At 41.4% G+C, this 22,343-nt stretch overlaps 1 protein-coding gene across 1 annotated transcript; it reads left to right on the top strand.

The window, feature by feature from the left end:
- Positions 1–5,445: 5,445 nt before the first annotated feature.
- Positions 5,446–12,603, top strand: LOC101390716 (serpin B3-like). The gene is made up of 7 exons (XM_004422615.3): positions 5,446–5,664; positions 6,266–6,322; positions 7,827–7,955; positions 8,728–8,845; positions 9,958–10,097; positions 10,399–10,554; positions 12,112–12,603. Exons 1-7 carry the CDS (start codon positions 5,500–5,502, stop codon positions 12,514–12,516), a joined length of 1,170 nt encoding a protein of 389 aa, XP_004422672.2. The 5' UTR covers positions 5,446–5,499; the 3' UTR covers positions 12,517–12,603.
- The last annotated feature ends 9,740 nt before the right edge of the window (positions 12,604–22,343 follow it).

Raw genomic sequence — 22,343 nt, 5'->3', positions numbered from 1 at the left:
ACAAAATAAATTAACCCCATTCTCACATGATTCAATGTGCACATATGTATATCTACACCTATATCTGTAGGGAATAAAGTAATTGACAGATATTCTATTATTGGATGCTTGAAGAATCTTCTCCATTACCCATTTTCCATATAGACAGACACAACCACATACCTGGTAAGAAAGAAGAAATAAAATGTCCCCTAAGATTTGCAACTTAACAATGCTGATAAATCTTCACGCCCTTCACAAGGAAGCACAGTTCAGGGAAGCCAAGGAGATATTTCTTAACCAACCTACAAAGGTATTATTAGTAGCAGGGTGGTTCCTGAAAATGTAATTTCCTCTTGGCTTTTATTGGGTATCTGGATTCCTGGAACCAATGGTGTTGGTTGTATATTTAGAAATAACTAAAGACATAAGCTGGCAAGTACTCACATGTAAAACCTCCTGAAAATTGCTGAGTCTTCTGTGACACTGTATGACATCAGGATGTCACAACCCTCCCTAGTAAATGCCAGGAGCACTTTTCAGAAACAGAAGAAAAGTATGAAATAATTTCTCATTTGAACAAACCCCAGCTCTTCTTCCACGCCCAGGCTGGGCTTCTTGGTTCTGTCCTACGGGGTTCGGGTCCCTTTCTCTTCGAGCCCAAAGAAACTCATCCTGTTCCTGTTCCGGGAAACTCTGCTCTATTTGGAGACAGTGGCCTGTGACGCAGCCTTCACTGAGAAGCTCCTCTTCCTCATGTTTGTAAGTTTTCTTCCTGCACCTTTTCCCTCGTCATTTTCTTCTCCCTTTCAACTTACTCCTTAGTTGATCGAAACTCCATTAGTCTACATCCTCCTCACCCCATCCAGTCTCAATGCAAAGATGTTTTATATAACAATCCGATTCAGGGATCACTATGCATATATTGTCAGAGAAGACCTAAGAGCAGCATGGCCTGGGGATGGGGGATCAGGCAGGGAAAATCTTTCAGCTTTAGAAACACAGATCATCTTCTCCCTTCTGCCTCCTACCTCCATCCTCTCTGCATCTGGGACCTTGTTGTTGGGGAATCTTCTAGTGGATTCTTGATGTTCTGGGACTGGAGACCCTGCTTATGCCTGATGTTAAAAAGGGCCACGACGATATCAAGTGCTGGAGAGGCGTAGAGAAATCGGAACTCTCATACATATTCCCACCACATTCTGGTGGGAACATAAAACAGTCTGGCAATATGTCCACACAGATGGATCTAAAAAAAAATAATAATAACACAATATTTAAAATAAATAAAAAATGTAAAATCAAACTTAGAGATACAGAGAACAGATTAATGCTTGCCAGAGGTAGGGGGTGACTGGTGGGCGAAATGGGTAAAGGTGATCAAAAGGTAAAATCTTCCAGTTATAAGGTAAATAAGATCTGGGATGTAACGTGCAGCAAAATAACTATGGTTAACCCACAAGGCATTGTGTATTTGAAAGTTGAGAGTGGATCTTAACGTTTTCACCAAAAGAAAAAGTTTGAACTTCATGTCGTGATGGATGTTAGTTAAACTTATTGTGGTAATCATTTTGCAAAATATACATATGTCAAATCATTACGCTATACACCTTAAACTAATACAATGTTATATGTCAGTTATATCTCAATTTAAAAAATAGTAGTAACCAAATAAATTTGTGCACATGAGTTCGTGTCAGCATTATTCACATATCCAAAAATTGGATGCCACTAAAATGTCCATTGATTCATGAATGGTTAAAAAAAAGTGTTATATCATACAAAAGAATATTATTTAGCCATAAAAAGAAATAAAGCACCGATACATGCTATAGCATGGACGAACCTTGAAAACATTATGCTAAGTGCAAGGACCTTGATACAAAAGGCCACAAACTGTACAATTCCACTTATAGGAAAAGTCCAGAGCAGACAAGTCCAGAGCGACAAGAAAGAGACAAGTGGTTTCCAGGGACCGGGGTGAGGGACAACTGTGGGGGGGTTTCTCTGAGGAGCTATAAATTTTTCTGGAACTAGGCCATGGTGACGTTTGCACAACCTGGTCAATGTACGAAAACTAGTGACTGGTACATTTTATAAAGATGAAGATTACCGTGTATGAATTATATCTCAAGTAGAAAGTCGGTCCCAATACCCACACTCCTGTGATGGAGGAAGGGGACATATGGGGCTAGAAGACCTGGAAGAACAGCCGGCTCCCCGGCCACAGCCAGGACTCAGGGACAGTACACCATGGGAGAAACAGTTCTTCTGTCCACCTCCTTTCCCTCTCAGAGTTTCTCATCTACTAAATCCCAGCTTGATACAGCTGTTTGGGGGAATGGAGGGTTGGGCATGATTTCTCGCTCTTTCTGAGTCCCATGCTCAGAGGAAATCACCCCAATTCCATCCTCACTCACTGTTCTTGGTTGTCTCATGATGGAGCCCTAAGACAGTGTCTGAAAGGCCAGCCTTCTCTCCTGGTGACTGTGGGGCCCACAGAGGGGAGTTTGGGGGCTTAGTATTTGACCCATTCTGGCCGTTTTCCATTCTGGAGACTTGAAACAGGATTAAGAAGTTAAAATTTCCCTGGATTAGGCTGAAACTGTGCCTTGTACCCACAAGGTTAACATGGGAAACAAAATAACCAAAGTTTCTGAGTCTGCCTTGCAGAACAGCAGGAAGACCGCTGATAAGAGAGGTACTTGCTGACAGCCCCTTCACCTGACTAATAAGCATCTTGTAGGAGCATTGAGAAGCTAAAATGCCTGATTGTAAACTTTAGATGTCAAAGACTAAAAATCCACTGGATGCAACACAGAGAACACACAGTCACACCTGTGCGGAGGACTCTTAGAATATCAGCCACCAGGGCCACATGCTCCCCCGCGTCTATCTAAAATCCCAAAGAAAAATCCTTGATTCTAGCTTTTGGGAGGATTTCGGGATTACAGCCTTAGCTGAACATTCTCCTTGCTCTGCGCTTTGCAATAGAATTCCTACTTTCTTCCACTACACCCGGGGTCAGAGACTGGCTTACTGTGCGATAGGTGAGGGAACTCATTTCAAGTCCAATAAGATGAAGGACAATGCAGAAGAAAAAGTTTTTTTGCATTTAAACATAAGGAGGTACGTCTTTTTAAACCAAGACGCTGTCTGACACAGCCTGGGTAGTGGATACACAAGCAGGGTCTGAGCCAGACTATCTGCCTGGATATCTCACTGTGCAATTCCCTACCCATAGTAACCTGGGCTTCTATTCAACCGCTCTCTGCCTCATTTCTGTTATCTGTGAAATGGGGACAACAAAGGGACTGCCTCAATGAGTTGTTAAAGATGTAAATGAAAAAGTATGTGTCCCAGTTTTTCATATTATTCTACCTATTGGAACACCATGCACATGGAGACAATAAGCCTCCAGTGATAAGAAATTTAACCACATATTTATCCAAAGAACATGAAAACACTAATTGGAAAAGAAATATTCATCTCTATGTTCATAACAGCATTATTCACAATAGCCAAGACTTGGAAGCAACATAAATGCCCAACAACAGATGAATGGATAAAGAAGTCGTGGTAAATATACACAATGGAATACTACTCAGCCATAAAAAAGACAAAATCATGCCATTTGCAACAAAATGGATAGACCTTGGGAGCATAATGCTAAGCAAAATAAGTCAGATGGCGAAAGACGATTACCATCTGACTTCACTCATATGTGAGGATAAACAAACACATCGATACAGAGAACTGATTTGTTGTTACCAGAAGAGAAGGGGTGGTGGGAGGGTAAAAGGAGTGAAGGGGCACATATGTGTGATTGCAGATGGCAGCTAGACTTTTGGTGCTGAATACAATGCAGTCTATACAGAAGTCTGAACACCTGATCGCCTGTACACCTGAAACTTACAAAATGTTATAAAATAATGTAACCTCAATGAAATAAAGAAAGAAATTTAACCAGAGCATTCAAAGAACACATTGTTCTCATTTTTTCTAACAGGTATTTGAGCCAAACATTCATTCGATGAATCTGGAGGTGATGTGCTGAAGGGCAGGGTGACAAATATCATGATTCTGGAGCTCAAACAATTTATTTCTACCTCACATTGATACAAAATTTGGACTGCTGCCACGCAAAATGGCCCGTTTGTAACAATTGTTCTTCTCATTGTGAGCATGTTAACATTGCAAGGTAAAACAGCTTCCCGCTGACCTTAAAAAAAACAGGGAAAATCGGTCACTGGCTGCAAGGGGGCAGGGGAGGTAACGAGGAGGACCTCTGTCAAGGCACAGCCTTTAGGGGAAGGCAATAGATTCCTCTTCTCTGTGTTCTGCTGCAACACCTCGTCAGTATCTCTCTAGACTCAGAATTCCAGCTATTTTCCTGGTTATAGAGAATAATTACTACAGAATTTGACGGGTGGAACAGCCCTTTAAAAACATTAAATAGAAAATGTAAGTTTTGTGATTGTGTTTGAATTAGGCCTTAAAGACAATTCAACATCCAAGAGAAGAAAGAGGGTTATTTTGGGGGTATTACTGGGTGACTGTAGCTCTGAGCACATGAGAAAGTTGGATTTTAACTTAATTCTCATTGATACTGGAAAGGCACCTCCATGCATTTCATATGAGCCAGTGATTGCAGGGCCACAATTTTCTCTGCAGGTGAAAAGGAATACAGTAATAGAACAATAAGCGTGTTTTTCTCTCATAAATATTTCATGTTCATGAAGGTGACGGTTAGCCTGGTTAAGAAATCAAAAGTTGATTTACTTGAAATACCAGCTGCTCTGAGCAATGGGAGGTGGGCAGAGAGAGGTATATATTCAGGATCTCACTATTCACCTCACACAGGCTTCCAGGCTCCCTACCCACTTCTGCTTCCTCCAGGAACACAGGTAAGTGCTTCCAGATGCTCCACTTAACAACATGAAGCATTTTTGAAAATTATAACAATAATACCTTTTACATCAAGTACCTGTTTTACTTGTTCTGAGGGGGCAAAATTGAAACACCCTCTTCGTCTGATTTACCCTTTATCTGATGTATTTCCTTCTGAGGAAACAAATGCTCTTTTAGGAGTACCTGTGGTGGAGCTGAGGGTGTTGGCACCCACGGAGCCTTGAAAGAAAAGGCACAGAGGTGCCTCATGGGAGCTGGCTGGACGTTATCCACATGGATCATGGTCCTGCTATCTGTTACAAAACATTTTCTACCCACATCCAGGACAGCCAGTGAGGAAGGAAATATGAAGATGTTCCATTAATCTTTCACAAATTTTCTTTTAAATAGTAATTTTGATAATCTTCTAATTATGAAATTTATACAAGTATATTGAAAAAGACTTGAAAACTAAAGAGATGGAAAACTTTAGTTGCCAGAATCCCACAACCCAAATATAAGTCATTTATTTTAAGGAAATTTCGTTACAGACTAACCTTCTCTTCAGTAAAGTCATTCTGAAATGAATCTGATGCTTTTCCAGGAGTTCCAGATCACACCAAGGCCGCCATGAATTCACTCAGCGAAGCAAACACCCACTTTGCAGTTGATCTGTTCCAACAGCTCAGAAAATCAGAGAAGGACAACATCTTCTACTCCCCTCTCAGCATCTCATCAGCTTTAGCCATGACCTACTTAGGGACCCAAGGAAACACTGCACTCCAAATTGGCAAGGTAGGTGTCAGCTCGCTTTGCGTTGACAGGTTTAGACTGATTTCTCTGTTGGCCTGTGTGCAGATGCTCACAGATCTGGCTGTCCCAGGGGTAGCAGAGGAGGCTGAGCAAGTAATCCCATGACTGGGTGAGCACAGGGCTGTGGGGGGCATCCCCCTCCCCCAGTGCTCCGCCCCATCTGCTTCCCTGTGCCTAACCTTCCTTTGGGAGCTGGAACGAACTCATGCAATTGCCCGACAACCAGAGGCGACGCTTAAATGCAAGAGCACTGGGAGAAGTGATGCACTGACTTAGCTCCATGGGAAACACCTTCACGTGACTCCTCAGCCGTCCATCAGTCATGAATCAGGATTCTTTGAAGTAACTGGTGATCCACCAGCTTTGCTGTAGTTTTTCAATAAACAAATGCTTACCCTGAAGCTTTCTTTCTTCTTTTTCCTTTGCTTCTATATTGTTTTTTTTGGAGGGAGGGTTGGTTTGGTGGTTTTGTTTTGTGTATTAGTTTGGGTTTAGTTCTGTTTTTCTTTCTTCCTTTAATTTCCTCTAATGGAGACAGATCTTTTGAGTAACGTTTTCTTGTCCCTCTTCCTGTCCCTTCCAGGTCCTTCACTTTAATGACGTCACAGACAGCACAAGGGGAAGAGCCTCAACAGCTCACGTGAGTCACGGAGCACTGGGGTCTAGAAGGAGAGTCACATATCCAAGAGGGTCATGGTTTAAACTGGAAATTTCAGTGAAAAGTCCATTTTTAGGGGAAATTTTGAGCAAAATACACTGGATAAGCAGAGTTGTCTCTCATTTCATGTTACGTACTTAATTATTTCATATTGTTGTTTCCTGAGAGATCAGCATAGTGATTAAGAGCATGGCTTCTGGAACCAGAACACTAGCTTCAAATTCCTGCCCTGTTCTTCACGAACAGGGAGCGTGGGCAGGCACAACTGTTCTGAGACAGTGTGACTCGTGCCAGTAAACTGGCAGTAATAAAAGATCTGCCTCAATACAAGCAAATACATCCAAAACATCACTACAGTGTCTGGATTACTGGAAATCCTGATAAATGATATGTATTATTATTATTATAGAATAACAGTAATTACAGTAATCCCAATAATGTTGATAAAATAATATAATTTTAATTAAGTCATAGATGGGATTAAGAGGTGTAACCATACATCCAAGTATATTCTGGAAAATAATTGCATAACTGTATAGCTTATAGCCTTAATGGTCCAAGAGTGTTAGCTAGCAAGTGGATGGTTCTGGATTCAGACAGGCCTATGCTCAAAAATTGGCTCAGCTACCTTTCTTCTCTTAGGAAAGGCTATTTAATTCTCTGAGCTTCCTTGTTTTCATCTTAATTAGACTAAAGACTTAGAGATACATGTGTAAAGCCATAGAGGGTACCGGACATACACTGTTCCCACACTCAGAGTATGACCATCATGAGTGAAGAGACATAGATCACAGTCAACAGTCTCACAAGATAGTACCACCTAGGAGTGTACAGGGCTTCATGTCATAACCTCATTGAAATACGCAAATTCAACATTCTCATACCCTTGAGGGCTGTTAAAATGAAAATGGTTCTAGCCCTTAAAGATCTTATGTTTAGCTGGGAATCTTGTCCTAACCATAGGTACCAATTAGAAGACATTCCGGGGCCGCCCCGGGGACGCCAGCAGTTAAGTGTGCGTACTCTGTTGCAGCGGCCCGGGGTTCACTGGTTCGGATGTCAGACACACACCGAGGCACCACTTTTCAAGCCATGCTGTGGCTGCGTCCCATATAAAGTAGAGGAAGCTGGGCATGAATGTTAGCCCAGGGCCAGTTCCACAGCAAAAAGAGGAGGATTGGCAAATGTTATCTCAGAGCCGATCTTCCTCACACACACAAAAAAAGACATTCCGATGGTGGAATGGTGCTGCATCTGTATTTCAAAGAAAACTGTAGATTATTTAGAGCAGAAACAAAGAATTGCCTGGAAGAGATTGAATGTAAAACTTTTGAAGAATATATGAGGTAAAATACACTGATATCAGGGAATAATTAAACATCATCTGTGGGGCTACCGAAATTGAGGGATGGATCTAACAGATTCACAGGGGTTTAGTATTTACATTGACAGAGAATACAATGAGCTCACTTTTTGATGTTTGAAGGTTGAAAAGTTGGGAAATGTGCATCAACAATTTCAAAAGCTTCTGACTGACTTAAAGAAACCCACTGATGCCTATCAGCTGAACATCGCCAACAGGCTCTATCGAGAAAAGAAGTTTCAATTTCATCAGGTAAGTTTCACTGGCCTGTCACACCTTTAATCTGTGTCCTAGGTCCTCTGTCTCCCAATGACCAAATGGAGGAGAGTGAGCAGATGAGCCTAGCTGACCCACATGAGGAACATTTACCCAGGGTGCAAGGCTCCCTTGCCAGAACTATACCCACTGGAATACCCTAGAGCCTTACAATTCACCAATACAATGTGGGTTTAGGGATTACTTTATGCTACCAAAGGGCAGGTTTTATAGCACAGTAAGTCACAAGGTGCCCCTAGTGATCTGACACCATTCAGTCACATGGCTTAAATTTTGGTGGGCAGTGACTCAGGAAATGTATGGTTAATGGGATACTGATGGGCTGGGCAGACGTGATGGGTCCCTGGGGAAAGCTGGGGAGGTACCAGGGAATACCGAATGCCCAGGATGGAAGATACAAGCAAAGATGAGAACCTGATGGGGGGATATTACTGGAGAGGAGTCCCAGAAGCACACCATCTCTTTCGGAGCACCGAGCTTTCAGTTTACAGCCCACAGCTTCTTCTCCTCCAGGCTTTGTCAGGTGGTACTGCCCTTCAGAGACCACGTTCTTGTGCCATCCTGTACTTCCCTTTCACATTACCCATGTGGGAGCTGTATAAAAATACACATGGGCAAGAAAATGAGGATTTCTTTAGAGTCAGGATTCCTGTGATATATTTTGTTAAGATGAGAGTAATTAACCTGGGAATACATAGTTAATAAGAAATTACTCTTAATTTCTCCTTTCTTCCTTCCCACGTCAAAGGAATACATGGATAATGTTAAGAAATTCTACCTAGCCAGTGTGGAATCTGCTGATTTTATAAATGCTGCAGAAGAAAGTCGCAAGAAGATTAATTCCTGGGTGGAAAGCCAAACGAATGGTAGAGTATGGGAGATCGCCCATAAAGAAACACACTGAGTATCCACTGTGCTAGAACCCTGTGCTTGACACTGCGTGGGGTGCCAGGAGAAGGAGATGAGACAAGTTCGCGGAGAGGACAGAGGAGGGTACTGCAGCTGCTGGAATGGTCCAAATCAATGTGGAAAGAAAAAAGGGGAACCCTAGAGGGGTCACGGGACCAGCTACCTGGAAATATAGCTGCAGGTCTGTGTTTGACCATGGCCATGGATGGCAGGAACTTTTTGGACTCCAACTCTATGCTCAGACCCCATCTTGGGCTCACATCCTGTACTTTAAATCAGAGGCTTCATTTCTGGATTAAGATCCCTTAGAGAAACATTAGAAAGGTTTCCAATCTGCCTTTTCAACTGGAAAACAAGCAGCTCTCCTGTAAATTACCCTCTTTGCCATCTGCCGCTGGAGCTGCCTGCTCACTTCTCCATCCCCAAATCCCGAGGGGTGATCCCAGCTGTCACCCCCATCCAGGGCAGAGAGCTTGACAAAGTCTTCACACCATATGAATCCCTATCCTACCTCCCACCCCCGTTATAGGCCAAACCTACAGCAATTCAATGTGAAAAATGAAGAGGAAGACCCCCCAAGGAATGGTTTCTGATAGCACAGGGCATGTGTTTCAGATCATAGAGTTCATGCCATTTGTCCTACAGAATAATCAAGACCTACTTCCTCTTAGTAGTGAAATCAAAGTTAAAAAAACAGAAAGGAAGCAAGGGAGGGAGGAGTGATGACTGGAGGTATGGTAAAACAAAGGAGGGAGGGAGGGAGCGAGGGAATGGATTTGCTGAAAAAGTAGCTGAAATCCCATTATCAATATTCACTCTGAGATGGCTGAAGTCACCACAGACAGAGACTCTGAACACCTTTCCAATGGCAAGAAGGGGCGTCCCCGTCACGGGTAACTCCATCTGGCTTCTGCCATGAGGAAAGCTGTACCTCATGAACTATTGGTCCCAGAGTCCCCAGAGTGGTGCCTTGTGTGAATAATTAATGATCTGTTATAACTTTCAAAGCATCTTCCAGACAAACCACTTGTACTTTTATTATGGACTTTTGTTTTTCTTTCTGTTGCAGGAAAAATCAATAACCTGTTTCCCGATCACTCTCTCGATTTAGCCATTCTGGTTCTGGTGAACGCGGTCTATTTCAAAGGGCAGTGGAATGAGGAATTTAATAAAGAATATACAGTGGAGGAAAAATTTTGGCTGACCAAGGTATTATCTATAATTTGTTTATGATAGTAGTGTAGTTATATATGGAATATTAAATTTAAACTCACCTCTGATAAAATGTACAACTACAGGTAGAAAATAGAACTTGTTATGGCTGTATTTTCTTCTTGTTTTGTTTTTTTTTACTTTATTTTGTTTGGATTACTTGAAGAAACTCTTGTCTCTAGTTCACAAATTTCCCAGATCATCTCTTAGAAAGAGGATGTTTTTGGTATCTCAATAGTATTATCTTTGTTTGACTTATGCCTCTCTTGGCATTTGTTTCCCACATTAATTACTGCAGGATACCAGCAAATCTGTGCGGATGATGAAACAAAGAAGTTTCTTTAATTTCACTGCACTGGAGGACATACAAGCCAAGATCCTGGAAATACCATACAAATGCAAAGATCTAAGCATGATCTTGCTGCTGCCAAATGAAGTAGATGGTCTCAAGAAGGTAAAATCTTGTACCTACCATTATTCTTCCTATTGCCTGATTTCCTAGTGGTACAATGCTTGTACGGGCTGTTCATGGAGGTGGTGCTCACAGATTGTTGGTGATGTCTAGCAAAGCTCAAGAATACAGTACTTTTCTTCTCTGCATACAGCCTAAAGGAGAATTGTTAAGGAGAACCTGGCGGCTGTCACATTCCAAAAAATAAATATCTTAAGTATCACAGTGTGATATGGAAGACATATAAAAATCTTAACGTCACTTGTCTCATAAATATTTTGATGAAATTATGATATGTCAGTTCAGAAAAAATTATACCTAGGCACATACATTATATTTTGCAACCATAAGAACTTCTGATATAGTCCAGTGTATTCATTTGAGGACAAGGAAACTAAGACTCAGATAAACGTAACACAAGGAAAATATACGCAAATTCACTCATAAACAAAACCAAGCAAATTAAAACAATAATGAGTACCATTTTGCATACTAAATCACAGAAGGTTTGTGGACAGTGGAAAAGAAGATTTATCTTGATGGCCACTGTTCACTTTAGAAGTATTCTGTCCCTAGAAGCTCAAAAGTCATTCAGAATCTCATTCCTGTGAGTAAAAAGAAAGAAATTTTCCTCTTAGCACTGTTATAATGGTTAAAGTTAATGTGAAAAATACCAATAACAATATCTGACATTTTAAGGACATTCCACAAATGGCCATCTGTAATTACTGTAATAGTCGATGATGATGCTGAAGTTGCAGTGAACTTGCTGCCTGCAAAATACACATTGTGGTAACACTGGAACTTGGAGATCCTCAGGGAAAGTAATTGGGCACTGTATATGAAGGGTGGTTACAACATTCACACTCCAGCTCAGAAATCCCCCTTATCAATGACATCAAGAACCCCAGTCCTAGGATTTTATCCTAAGCTAACTAATGTAAACAAGGCAAAAGCTTTTGGACAGAAGTGGCTCAAAATAATGAAAAATTCAAAACAAAGAACAAGACTGCATCTTTGTATTGCCAATAGTTTAGCTTAGGGACTGGCACACAAGGAACGTTTAAAAAATATCAAGTAAATATATACACATTGAATATCAATTTAATGGTGGTATTAAGTAAAAATGAAACCTGATGGACAAATATACAGTTATATGGGGAAAATTTACAAATAGGTCAAGCAAGAAAAAGGAATAAAAAGAGATTTATGCTAGAATTGCAGTACGTAAAAAAATATGTACCAAAGGACATTAACAAGAAAAGACTAGTAAAAAATGAAATACGCAGTGGGCTGACAGCTTAAGAAATGGAGACATACAGTTCACCATTTACAAATTAATTTTATTTAAAGTTTCTTTTGTTTTATATATAAAATTATATATTACAGAAGATTCCATTTATTTTATAGGTATAGTACAGAAGATTCAGTTTATTATATATATAAATCTTCCATATTTACATTTCCTGTTAAAGATTTCCACGTGATTCAATCCAATGTTAAGCTATGTTCAATGTCCACGGAGAATCACTTCATTGTTCCTTTTGTCCATTGTCGCAGCTTGAAGATAAACTCACGGCTGAGAAATTAGTAGAGTGGACAAGCTCACAGAATATGAGTGAGAAAAAAGTGGATTTACATTTACCTCGCTTCAAAGTGGAAGAGAGCTATGGCCTCACGGACACATTAAAGTCCATGGGGATGGTGGACGCCTTAAGTTCACAGGACGCCAACTTCTTGGGCATGGCGGAGAGACGGGATCTCGTGCTGACAACAATGGTACACAAGTCCTTTGTGGAGGTGAATGAGGAGGGCACGGAAGCCGCAGCCGCTACAGGCATAGGAATTGGTGTCACATCAGCACCAATTTATGAAAGTTTCCGTTGCGATCACCCTTTCCTGTTCTTCATCAAGCACAATAAAACCAACAGCATCCTCTTCTTGGGCAGAATCTCTTCCCCTTAGATGCAATTAGATGCCACTAATTTAGGGGGAAGTTCACAGTTTTCCAGTAAGTTGATTGCTAGAAATAACAGGTTCTCTTTACCTCTTTTTTCCCTTTCCAATCTCATACTCATCACTAAGAATGTAAAGGTTGAGATAGCATATCTGTCTGTCTCTCTCTACAAACACATGTAAACCTACTTTATTTCTCCATGTTGATTCCCCACTTACAAAATGCTCAAGATAAGATAAAAAGATATTTCAACTCTCTATCTTCTCTTAAATTTGAAATATCATACCTGTTATTTCAAATATTACATATATTAATCAAACTTATTAACCTGGAAACCCACGTTTATTTTAATTTTGGTGATATCTGGGACCCTTACATGTCTAAACTTTTTAATTTTATGAAATACATTATCAATAAAGCAATGACTTTCTCGTATTGTTTGTTAATTTTCCTTTTTTCTTTCCCTTCAACGATGTATAAGTGGCCCACCACACATAGGAAAGATAATTCAGAAATATATTATCACATAAAAAGAAAATTCAAAATAGGAGTAGGCCGGCCCTGTGGCTTAGTGGGCCCGCTCCGCTGCTGGCGGCCCGGGTTGGGATCCCGGGCGCGCACCGACGCACCGCTTCTCCGGCCATGCTGAGGCCGCGTCCCACATACAGCAACTAGAAGGATGTGCAGCTATGACATACGACTATCTACTAGGGCTTTGGGGGAAAATAAATAAATAAATAAAATCTTTAAAAAAAAAAAATAGGAGTAGAGCATATTGAGGCTGAAGAGTAGGCTGGTACCAGAACATGAAAGGCTTTGTGGATCACGTTAAGATCTTTCAATTACATCCTAAAATAAATGGAACGTCTTTACAGCTTTTGTTCATTTCTTGTCCAAAGAGGAGACTGAGAGCATCATATCTGCATCTTTAAATACATCTCTGGCTATAATAGTGTAAAATGACTAGAGGAATGAGCAGTGTGGACACAGTGACTTTAATTTGTAAACCATTAGAATGTCAGGAGTGGAGACTGAGAGAAACAGATACCTGTGAGAATTATTTAGCAAGTAAAATCCACAAAATTCTGGCAACACATTATATATGGTAGAAGCCAAGAATGATGCCCAGATTTCTGACCTAACAAACCAGTGGGATGGAAAAGATTTCGTTTTGGAGAGAAGGCCCTGGATTTCAATTCCCACTTGCTGCATTTTACCTTTTTTGAGACACCCAAATGGAGTTGCCTAGTAAGCACTTGACTACCTGAATCTAGAGCTCAGATGTCAGATGTGATCTGGAGCTCTAAACTTGTGATGCTCAATATGAAAGATTTAGAGTTAGTGAACGAATATGCTTACCGTAAAAAATGTTAAAAAAAAAAAAAAGTGGCTTAAGGCAAGAATAGATCCTAGGGAGACACTATGAAGAGATAAGAAAGATACACCTAGAACTGACCTTGGAGTATGTCAATAAATAAAGGTCAGGAATGGACAATTTTTATTTTCTAGAACACAGATTTTCTTAGGGGGTTGTATTCATTCCAAATCCTTCCCCGTCAGTCCTGAATCCAGCTGATTTCAGAAACCATGAATTTTGGAGTATTTGAGCAAGGTCTAAATTTTCTTGAGCAGAATTCGGCATCCCAAGAAGAGAACAGAGGAAGGAGATGTTTCACTAGATAAGTGTGAGACTTGGTCAAGGGAACTGACGGACTGGCAAGAGAGTGGATAACACGAGTAAACCATGCAGTGAACAGGTTGGGAAAGGAAGGCAAGGCAGCAGGCAGTAGCCTTGAAGAACAGAGATGCAGTGGTGTACTTAAAAAGGCTGAAGAACAAAATTGATGGGAATCAGTTTATGACAAATATGAAAGGCTCAGAAGTTTGGCGCAAGACCTAGGATTTTGAGGTCTATTTTAAAATGAAAAATTTTAGGTAATAAACAAGCTCAAAGTGTCATTATGGGTGTGAATTAATTTCTAATGGTTCAATGAAGTGCATTGGTTTAGAGTTTTGGGGGATTTGAAGAATTGATTGTTAGAATGCCTATAGACCATAACTTTAGATGACTTGTTATTTTAGTTGGGTTTTTAAAAGGAACTTTATAAAAGCAAACAATTTAAGACAAAGGCTCATAGGCATTTGAGTCATATCGGGTAGAGGAGCTGGTGGACATCTAGTTATGAGAACTGAGAAGCTTTGCCTATATTCTACACCAGTCAGAGAACCAACTACCCCTGCATTGTAGCCACATGTAAGAGAAATTGCAGGCAAATTCAAATCTTGTATTTTTATTTTTAAAGTCATAGATTATAATTCATTGAATTAAACAGAATACAACGATCTACACTGATATAAAATAAAAAATGACTACATTAAAAATTTTGAAAGGAATGGATATTTGTGTGATTTCAAAGTTTCTGCCCAAAGAATATCTCCCCACACCTGTTACAGTGGCTACAATTGTAACTAAGAAGACTGGCCACATCAAGCGCTGGAGAGAGTGTGGAGCAACGAGAACTCTCAGACACCACTGCTGGGAATATGAAGGGTGCAACCAGCTGGGAAATCAATTTGGCAATTTCTTATAAAATTAAATCGTTACTTACCATATGATCCAGCAATTCCACTCCTTCATATTTACCCAAGGGAACCTGAAAACATGTGTCTCCAGAGGACTTGTGTACAAAAGTTCACAGTAGCTTTATTCACAATGGTCAAACACTGGAAGTAAATCAAATTTGCATCAGCAGGTGAATGGATAGACAAACAGTGGAATAGTACTCAGCAATGAAAAGGAAGAAACTACTGATTCCTGCAGCACCATGGATGAACCTCTCAAACACTACTCTGTGCGAAAGAAGCTGGGCAGAAAGAGCACGTGTTATATAACTCCACACATAAGAAGTCCAGCCTGTGGGGACAGAAAGCTGAGTAGGGCTTTCCTGGAGCAGGAGTTGGGGAGAAAATTGTCTGTGACAAAATCCAAGGGAAATTTCTGCTTGACATCCATGCTCTAGAACTTGATTCAGTGGTGATCACACAAGTGTTTACATTTGTCAAAAGTCAATGACCGTTCACTGACAATGTGTGAATTTGTTTTAATGAAGTGGACAGAGAAGGAGGAAGAGGAGGGAGAGGAAGAGAATGGTACAAAACGCACAGAGTTACTTTGCCACTGGAAATAGTTGAGCAAAGAAAACTTAATTAAACACGATTTTAACAATCTCATTCTAACGAACTTCTGGCCAATCTTCAATTTATTCATATACATTAACCACACAATAATAGGCCAATATCCCTGTCACATGGAGCAAGTCTCATAAATTGCAAGTTAAAAAATAAAGTTCTGTGATTTGGGATCTACCAAGTTGTCCTTATCAATCAGGAGGTTAAAAATGACTACATTTAGCGGCTTGCCAGGTGGTGTAGTGGTAACTTCCGGCAGCCCAGGGTTCGCAGGTTGGGATCTCGGCCATGGACCAACACCAATCACCAAGCCGGGCTGTGGTAGTGACCTACATACAAGTAGAGAAATACTGGCACAGATGTTAGCTCAGGGCGAATCTTCCTCACCAAAAATAAAGAAAATTATCAAAAAAATTTAAAATATCTTTTTATATATATTTAAAATTTAGTTTGAAATTTGGAAGAGTTTTACAAGATAATTCATTGCCAGATATCTTTCCATTAAATTGGATTGGATAAATTGGTCATTAGATAGAAAATGATATTGAAAGCTATTTTTATGTCAATTTTTGATATAATTTTCATAGTCAAAGATGAAAGTCAAGTCTCACAAACTACTTAGGTCATATAAGTGGAAGGATAGACACCTTCTTCCCTTATGAAATGATATTTTCCTCTTCTGGGAAAAAACCCTCAATGTGTAACGTGGTCGGCTCTTTCTGGCTCTGTCAGGAGTATCTCTGTTGTGTACCTAGAGCGCACACAGGTGGTCAGTAACTATGTGACAAATGAAGGAATGATTGATTCATTCTTCCTAAGTCACACAGGAGCCTATCATTTGTTCTAAAAGAACTCGTTTGTATTTCTATTACAAAAGATATTATAAACATTGAAAAACTGCATTATTGGCTTCACTGTGTGTAGTGTAGTGTAGGCCATTCAACAAACAATTATTCTGCACCTACTATGTGCAATGCTGGATTAGGCAGTGGGTTCTCAGATAGAGAGTGACAGGAAAAAGAAAAATAAACCAAACATCCTGAAGACCAGAAGATTGGAACAAAATTCAGAACACAAGCAGGCCAGAACTTGGAAACACGCTCTAACGTTGACGGTCAAGGCAGACGTCAAGGTCTGGAACAAGAGCAGCAGTGTGGGAGCGATATATACGCGGAAGTACCCGAGATCAGTCAGAAAACAGCTGAGCTGGAGGGCAGTCAACAAACCAGAAATCCACAAAACTTAAGGATCTAATAAAAGAAGCAAACTCAGAAATGCAGGAACACATTTGGCAACACACAAGAGACCAGAACTCAGGGAGGATTCTGCGCTCCCAAGGGGCTGTGTGTGTATGTGTGTGTGTGTGTGTGTGTGTGTGTGTGTGTGATTCCCCAGAGGGTAGGGCTTCCCAGAGCATGGAAACCCAGGGCCAGGCCCTTGCCTTCTAGAATCTTAATGTCTAAGGCTGTAATCTTTCTGGTCCTGATAATTGTCTGCCCAAATGGGTAGAAATCAAAAACACTCATATTCCAAAATATTGTCTAAGATAATTTGGGACTAAGGCAATTGCTTCCTTCCTAAGAAGAACTTTTTTATCTATATTTTTTGTATCACAATAATTTTAAAAAAAAAACCCTTGCATTATTTTTACACTCTAAGTTAGATGCTGATCAGACTAAACTGAAGTTCACCTTTAGATAAACTGCACATGACAAATGGAGCGATGTCTGCCTTTTTAACTACCTGCAGTGATGCTGATGGCCATTCCAGGGGTGGCACATCAGTGACCTCACAGGCAATGCTGTGGCAGCTACTGCTCAGGATCCTGGCATCTCTCTACTTCCACCACTGGGGATCTCTGCATCCCAACAACTGTGATCCACGCATCACAACATCGCTGATCCCTTATTCTCCAGAGCACATCCTGGATTGCACAAATGGTGGTGCTGGGGAGGCCATCCTCTCCATCCCAAGCTCCTACCTTCCAAATACACATCTGCACAAATACGAAGAGTTAGATAAGTACTCGGAGGTCCTGGGAACTTCTGCTGATCTCCAGAGAGGAGCATGGACAGGACGCTGGTATATGTGTCAGGTATAAAAACAGTTATTCACCTCCTGCAGTGACAGATTTTAGGTGTGGCAATGACATAAAATCTGCTTGGAGAAGCAGAATGCATCACAAATATAGGATCACAGGGGAATATTTAACAACCCAGAGGATTTGCCTGTGCAAGCCTAGTGAGCCAGAGCTTTTGACCACTTTGAAGGGCTTAATACACACATTGGTGTACAGCTTCCTGGACCACTCACTTCCAAATACTGACCTGGAGGCATATATCAAACAGGGAGAAAAATACCTCTTTGACCTGGAATCCACCAAGAGTTTAGAACAGATAAAATAGCAGATCAGATTCTAAAATGGTGGCTAAGGACAGGATGGCCATGATTTGGTTTCCAAGTAAAGTTAGAGGATGCTGCTGTGGATGACGACGATGATGATGATTCTATTGATGATAGAGGTGGTGGTGGTGGTGGTTATGACATGACAGTGATGGCCGATATGACAGTGATGATATGACAGCAGCTAACATCTCAGTGGATGCATACCTTGTTCCAGATTCTTTTTTGTGTGTGTGTGAGGAAGATTGGCCCCGAGCTAACATCTGCCAATCCTCCTCTGTTTTTGCTGAGGAAGACTGGCCCTGGGCTAACATCCATGCCCATCTTCCTCTACTTTATATGGGACACCACCACAGCATGGCTTGACAAGCGGTGCGTTGGTGCACGCCTAGGATCCGAACCGGCGAACCCCGGGCCGTGGCAGCGGAGTGTGCACACTTAACCACTTGCGCCACCAGGCGGGCCCCCAGATTCTTTAATAACCACATACTCTATTTATGCTTGCATAGCTCAATAAAGAAGTAACTCTTATAAAACCTACTTTTAAAATGAAGAAACCGAGGCTGAGAAAGATGAAGTAAACTACCAAAAACCATATATCTTTTCCCAAAGCACAGATTTACATTCAGTTTCACTGATCCTCAAGTTGGCACATAGAAGGATGATTTAGAAACGAACATGACAAAATTTTTTTTTGTTCCTTAAGTACTTGACCTTAATTCCCTCTCCCTGTGTGAATTAAGTATATTCCATTATAATTAGATAGTGGATCATTTCTTAGGGAGTAGCCACCAGTTTAATGTTAGAAGTGATATTAGAGATCGTTTATACAATTCTCTTCATTTAAGTAATAAACAAACAAAATTACCAAGAAATCCACTGCCATCTTTGAGATCACAATCAGGTCATGGCAGAGCTGGGATGGAAATTCCAGCTTCCTGACTCCAGGTCTGGTGTTCTTCACTTTGCTTCCTCCCCTCCACCAGGCTGATCAATTAAATGTTACATGTCGTGTTGCCCACTCAGGCACTGATCTGTTATCCTCAGAAAGCACTTACTGCACAGGTTGGGGTATCCACTCCCAGATCACTCCCCCTTGCCCATCATCAACAAGCCCACTGCTGACTGCACTGCAGTTCAGGCCTCACAGGTTATGTGCGAGTTAACCATTTCCGCTTTCTTCAGGACACTTGTATTCTTCTTTGATAACCTGCCATAGATGTTTTCTCCTTGCTCCCCCAACAAGGTCATGGATATAACACTGGATATAAGATGTGGGGGAATCAGGAACTGATCAGATTTTTTAACACTTGCATTTCCAGTTATTGATGTAGATGCTGAGCATGAAAAGATGACCACAGTTAGTGTCGGAGACTCATAAAAACAGAAAACATCAATACAATATAGTTAGTAGTATGAATGAGATTCACCAAGCACTCTGGGAGGACTGGCTTGGGAGAAACACTTTGGGAAGGGGAGAAAACGCTTTCTGAAGACGATTTAAGGTGACTGAATCCCAGAAGTGTCTGATTTACATATTTCAAATCCAGGATGTCAGTATATGATTTATAAAGGGAATCATACCACAAACTATGTCGAGTTATTCCCGGGAACTCCTTCCCGTTGCTTAAATTCACAGATCAAGTCGTGGATGAGAACTTTGCTCGGTCAATGAAGGAAAAACAAAAATTAAAATGAGATTTCCAGCATGAAAATGGCTCTGTATATCAGTATCTCTCTCCCTCTTCTCTTAAAGTCACAAGAAGCAAAAATAAAAATAAATAAAAATATCTCTGTAAATTCCTTTTTCAGTAAAGTTAGGAGGCAGGTATAATTCAGTTCTCATGATTCATGTCAAGGCTGCCAAAGGGGAAAGCAGCTGGGGGTGAGCAGAAGGCCCTGGAGGAAGACAAGAGAAAAGCAGGAAGAGAGACAAGAGGGCTCAGCAGCAGCAGATTTCAGAAAGTCTCAGTGAAAATACATTTCTCACAGGAAAGAACCTCACCCTGAATACGGAAAACAGCACGCCTTCTCTGGAAATAACTGGCACAGGACCTGGGCACACAGGGCAGCAGCAGGCAGCTTCCTGAACCTGATCTGGTTCAGGAGCACAGAGGAGGTGGGTCACCCAAGGACTCACTCAACTTCACCTTCTGCTGTGATGGAGAAAGCTGGAAAGTGTGCTGCTCCACTCTAACAGAAAAATGTGAATAACACCCAATTTCTTGAAGCCATCAGAAAGCTGCCATTGCTGTCCAACCACCCAGCCTGAAATCTAGGGAAACACAAGTCCCTCCAAGAAGACAGATATGCAAGCACTGACTGCCTGGCGCAGAATATGGAGGGACAGGACCCCTTCAGCTGAGTGCTGAAGGTCAAGTGTGGGTGGGACAAGGGTACAGAATCCTGGGAGCTGCAGACTCCGGGACTTTATGCGCACTCAGTCTTCTCCACAGAGGTTCCCTAGATGTTCAAGAGATAGACTGGGGGCAGGGTACCCTCAGTGGTGCGGGTCTGGAGGAGGGAAGGGGCTGCCAAGGCAGAAAGGGCAAGAAGCTCCTCTGATTCTTTTCTCCAAGAAACAATGTCTTTAGGGCTGAGATAAGGCAGCAAACCCTGTGACACCCAGAGCAGAGGTGAAAACTCATGTGACTGAGTAAAAGAAAAAGAAAACACCCTCTTCTCGTTGGGGACTGGTGTGAAACTGTGCCAGGCCCACCAGGAGAGGTCTCCTGCCCCCAGAGAGAGGCAGAAAACCACTCCTTCCCCTCAAACCCGGCTAGCCCCCTCAAACACCAAGCAGGCAGAAAGACCCCCTCTTAGGTCAAGGGGCATCAGGAAGGCTGAAAGTTGAGGGTGGAGCAAGAACACGAGGAAAACCTTCCAGAATTCAGGCCTCTACCCTGCACACAAGGTAACCCTGAGGAATTAAAGCCAGGACACACTGAAGGCAACCATCACAACCACAAAATCCAAACTCAGCTCAAATCCTGTCTAGAAAGACTCCATATCCCACACTAACTGCACAGCAGAGGAGGATCATGCCTCTTTAAGCTGTGCAAAAGGAGCTGGACAGAAAGAGTCCGCATATGTAATTCCACTTCTACAATGTCCTACAACAGGAAAAACTAACTTGTGCTAACAAAACATGATAACAGAAAGCTGAATAGTGGTTTTCTGAGGCTAGATTTGGGGAAGAAATTGATCGTAAAAGAGACCAAGGAAAGTTTCTGGTTGAGATGAGCGCCTGACAGCTTGACTGGGTGGTGGTCAGAGAGTGCTTACATTTGTCAGAAGTCATTGCACTGTACTCTAAAATGTGGGGACAACAAGTGTCTCCAGAAGAGAGGCGAGCACTGACTTGCCTGGAGCAGAACCCGGAGGAGACAGGGCCCCAGACACGTGCTTCATGCTTTCATGTAAATTACACCTCGATAAACCTGGTAGAGAATGAGGAAGAGGAGAAGACTTGTATGAGCACACGTAGTAACTATTGTCTCTGGAAGTTTGTGTGTGAGGGACACATCTTAATAAAATCTGTTTTTAAGAGTAACACCATACTTAGGAAAAAAAAATTTAAACGTTGCATTATATACACTTCCCGTTTCATCTCACCTAATTTTAAATGATGTGTACTCAAAGGTAGAGAGTCAATGAAATCTTCAGTTAAATATTTTTACTGATTCATAAAGGAAATCAAGCCAAAATGGTGCGTGTGTGTGTGTGTGTGCGTGTGTGTGTGTGTGTGTGGCAGTAGAAAATCTATACAGAAATATGGTTTGGGGCTACAGCCTTGATGCATGCTAAGTTTCCAGTAGTTTTAAAAACCATTTCTTTTGCATCACCAGTGTGAATCTCAACACAGTGGGAAAGGCAAATAATGTCTTGAGTTATTATGAAACTGGTCCGGACCCTGTGGTTGGGGGAATTCCCGGGGTCTGCAGAGCACACAAGAAGAATCCTTTGTTCAGATGTGACCCCTGGAAAAGTCTACTGGATGAGGAATTCAGAAAGTCTATAGGGAACTTAAGAGAAAACTCTGCCAGGAAAATATTCAGGAAGAAGCCAGATTGCAGTAGATGAACAAGGAGAAATATGGAGTGTAGACTCTCAAAAACTTAATGTCACAGGAAGAAGTTTATATGCATTGAGTGACTAGAGGAAAGTTGTTTGTTTCCTTGCTTACGAATGAGAGAGCATTTCAGTGTACTTATGCCAGGAGAGGGCTCCACTAGACATAGAG

Source organism: Ceratotherium simum, chromosome 14, assembly GCF_057802395.1.
Source record: "Ceratotherium simum simum isolate JZ-2026a chromosome 14, ASM5780239v1, whole genome shotgun sequence".
NCBI classification, from domain to species: domain Eukaryota; kingdom Metazoa; phylum Chordata; class Mammalia; order Perissodactyla; family Rhinocerotidae; genus Ceratotherium; species Ceratotherium simum.
The sequence above is the reverse complement of the archived record's forward strand: the minus strand, read 5'-3'. Positions and strand labels throughout refer to the sequence as shown.

Bases quoted from the DNA above. Each gene is read 5' to 3' on its own strand.
- LOC101390716 (XM_004422615.3), top strand. From the start codon at position 5,500: ATGAATTCACTCAGCGAAGCAAACACCCACTTTGCAGTTGATCTGTTC. The intron at 6,323-7,826 runs GTGAGTCACGGA...TGATGTTTGAAG, and splicing joins GAAGAGCCTCAACAGCTCAC to GTTGAAAAGTTGGGAAATGT. The intron at 10,098-10,398 runs GTATTATCTATA...TAATTACTGCAG, and splicing joins AAAAATTTTGGCTGACCAAG to GATACCAGCAAATCTGTGCG.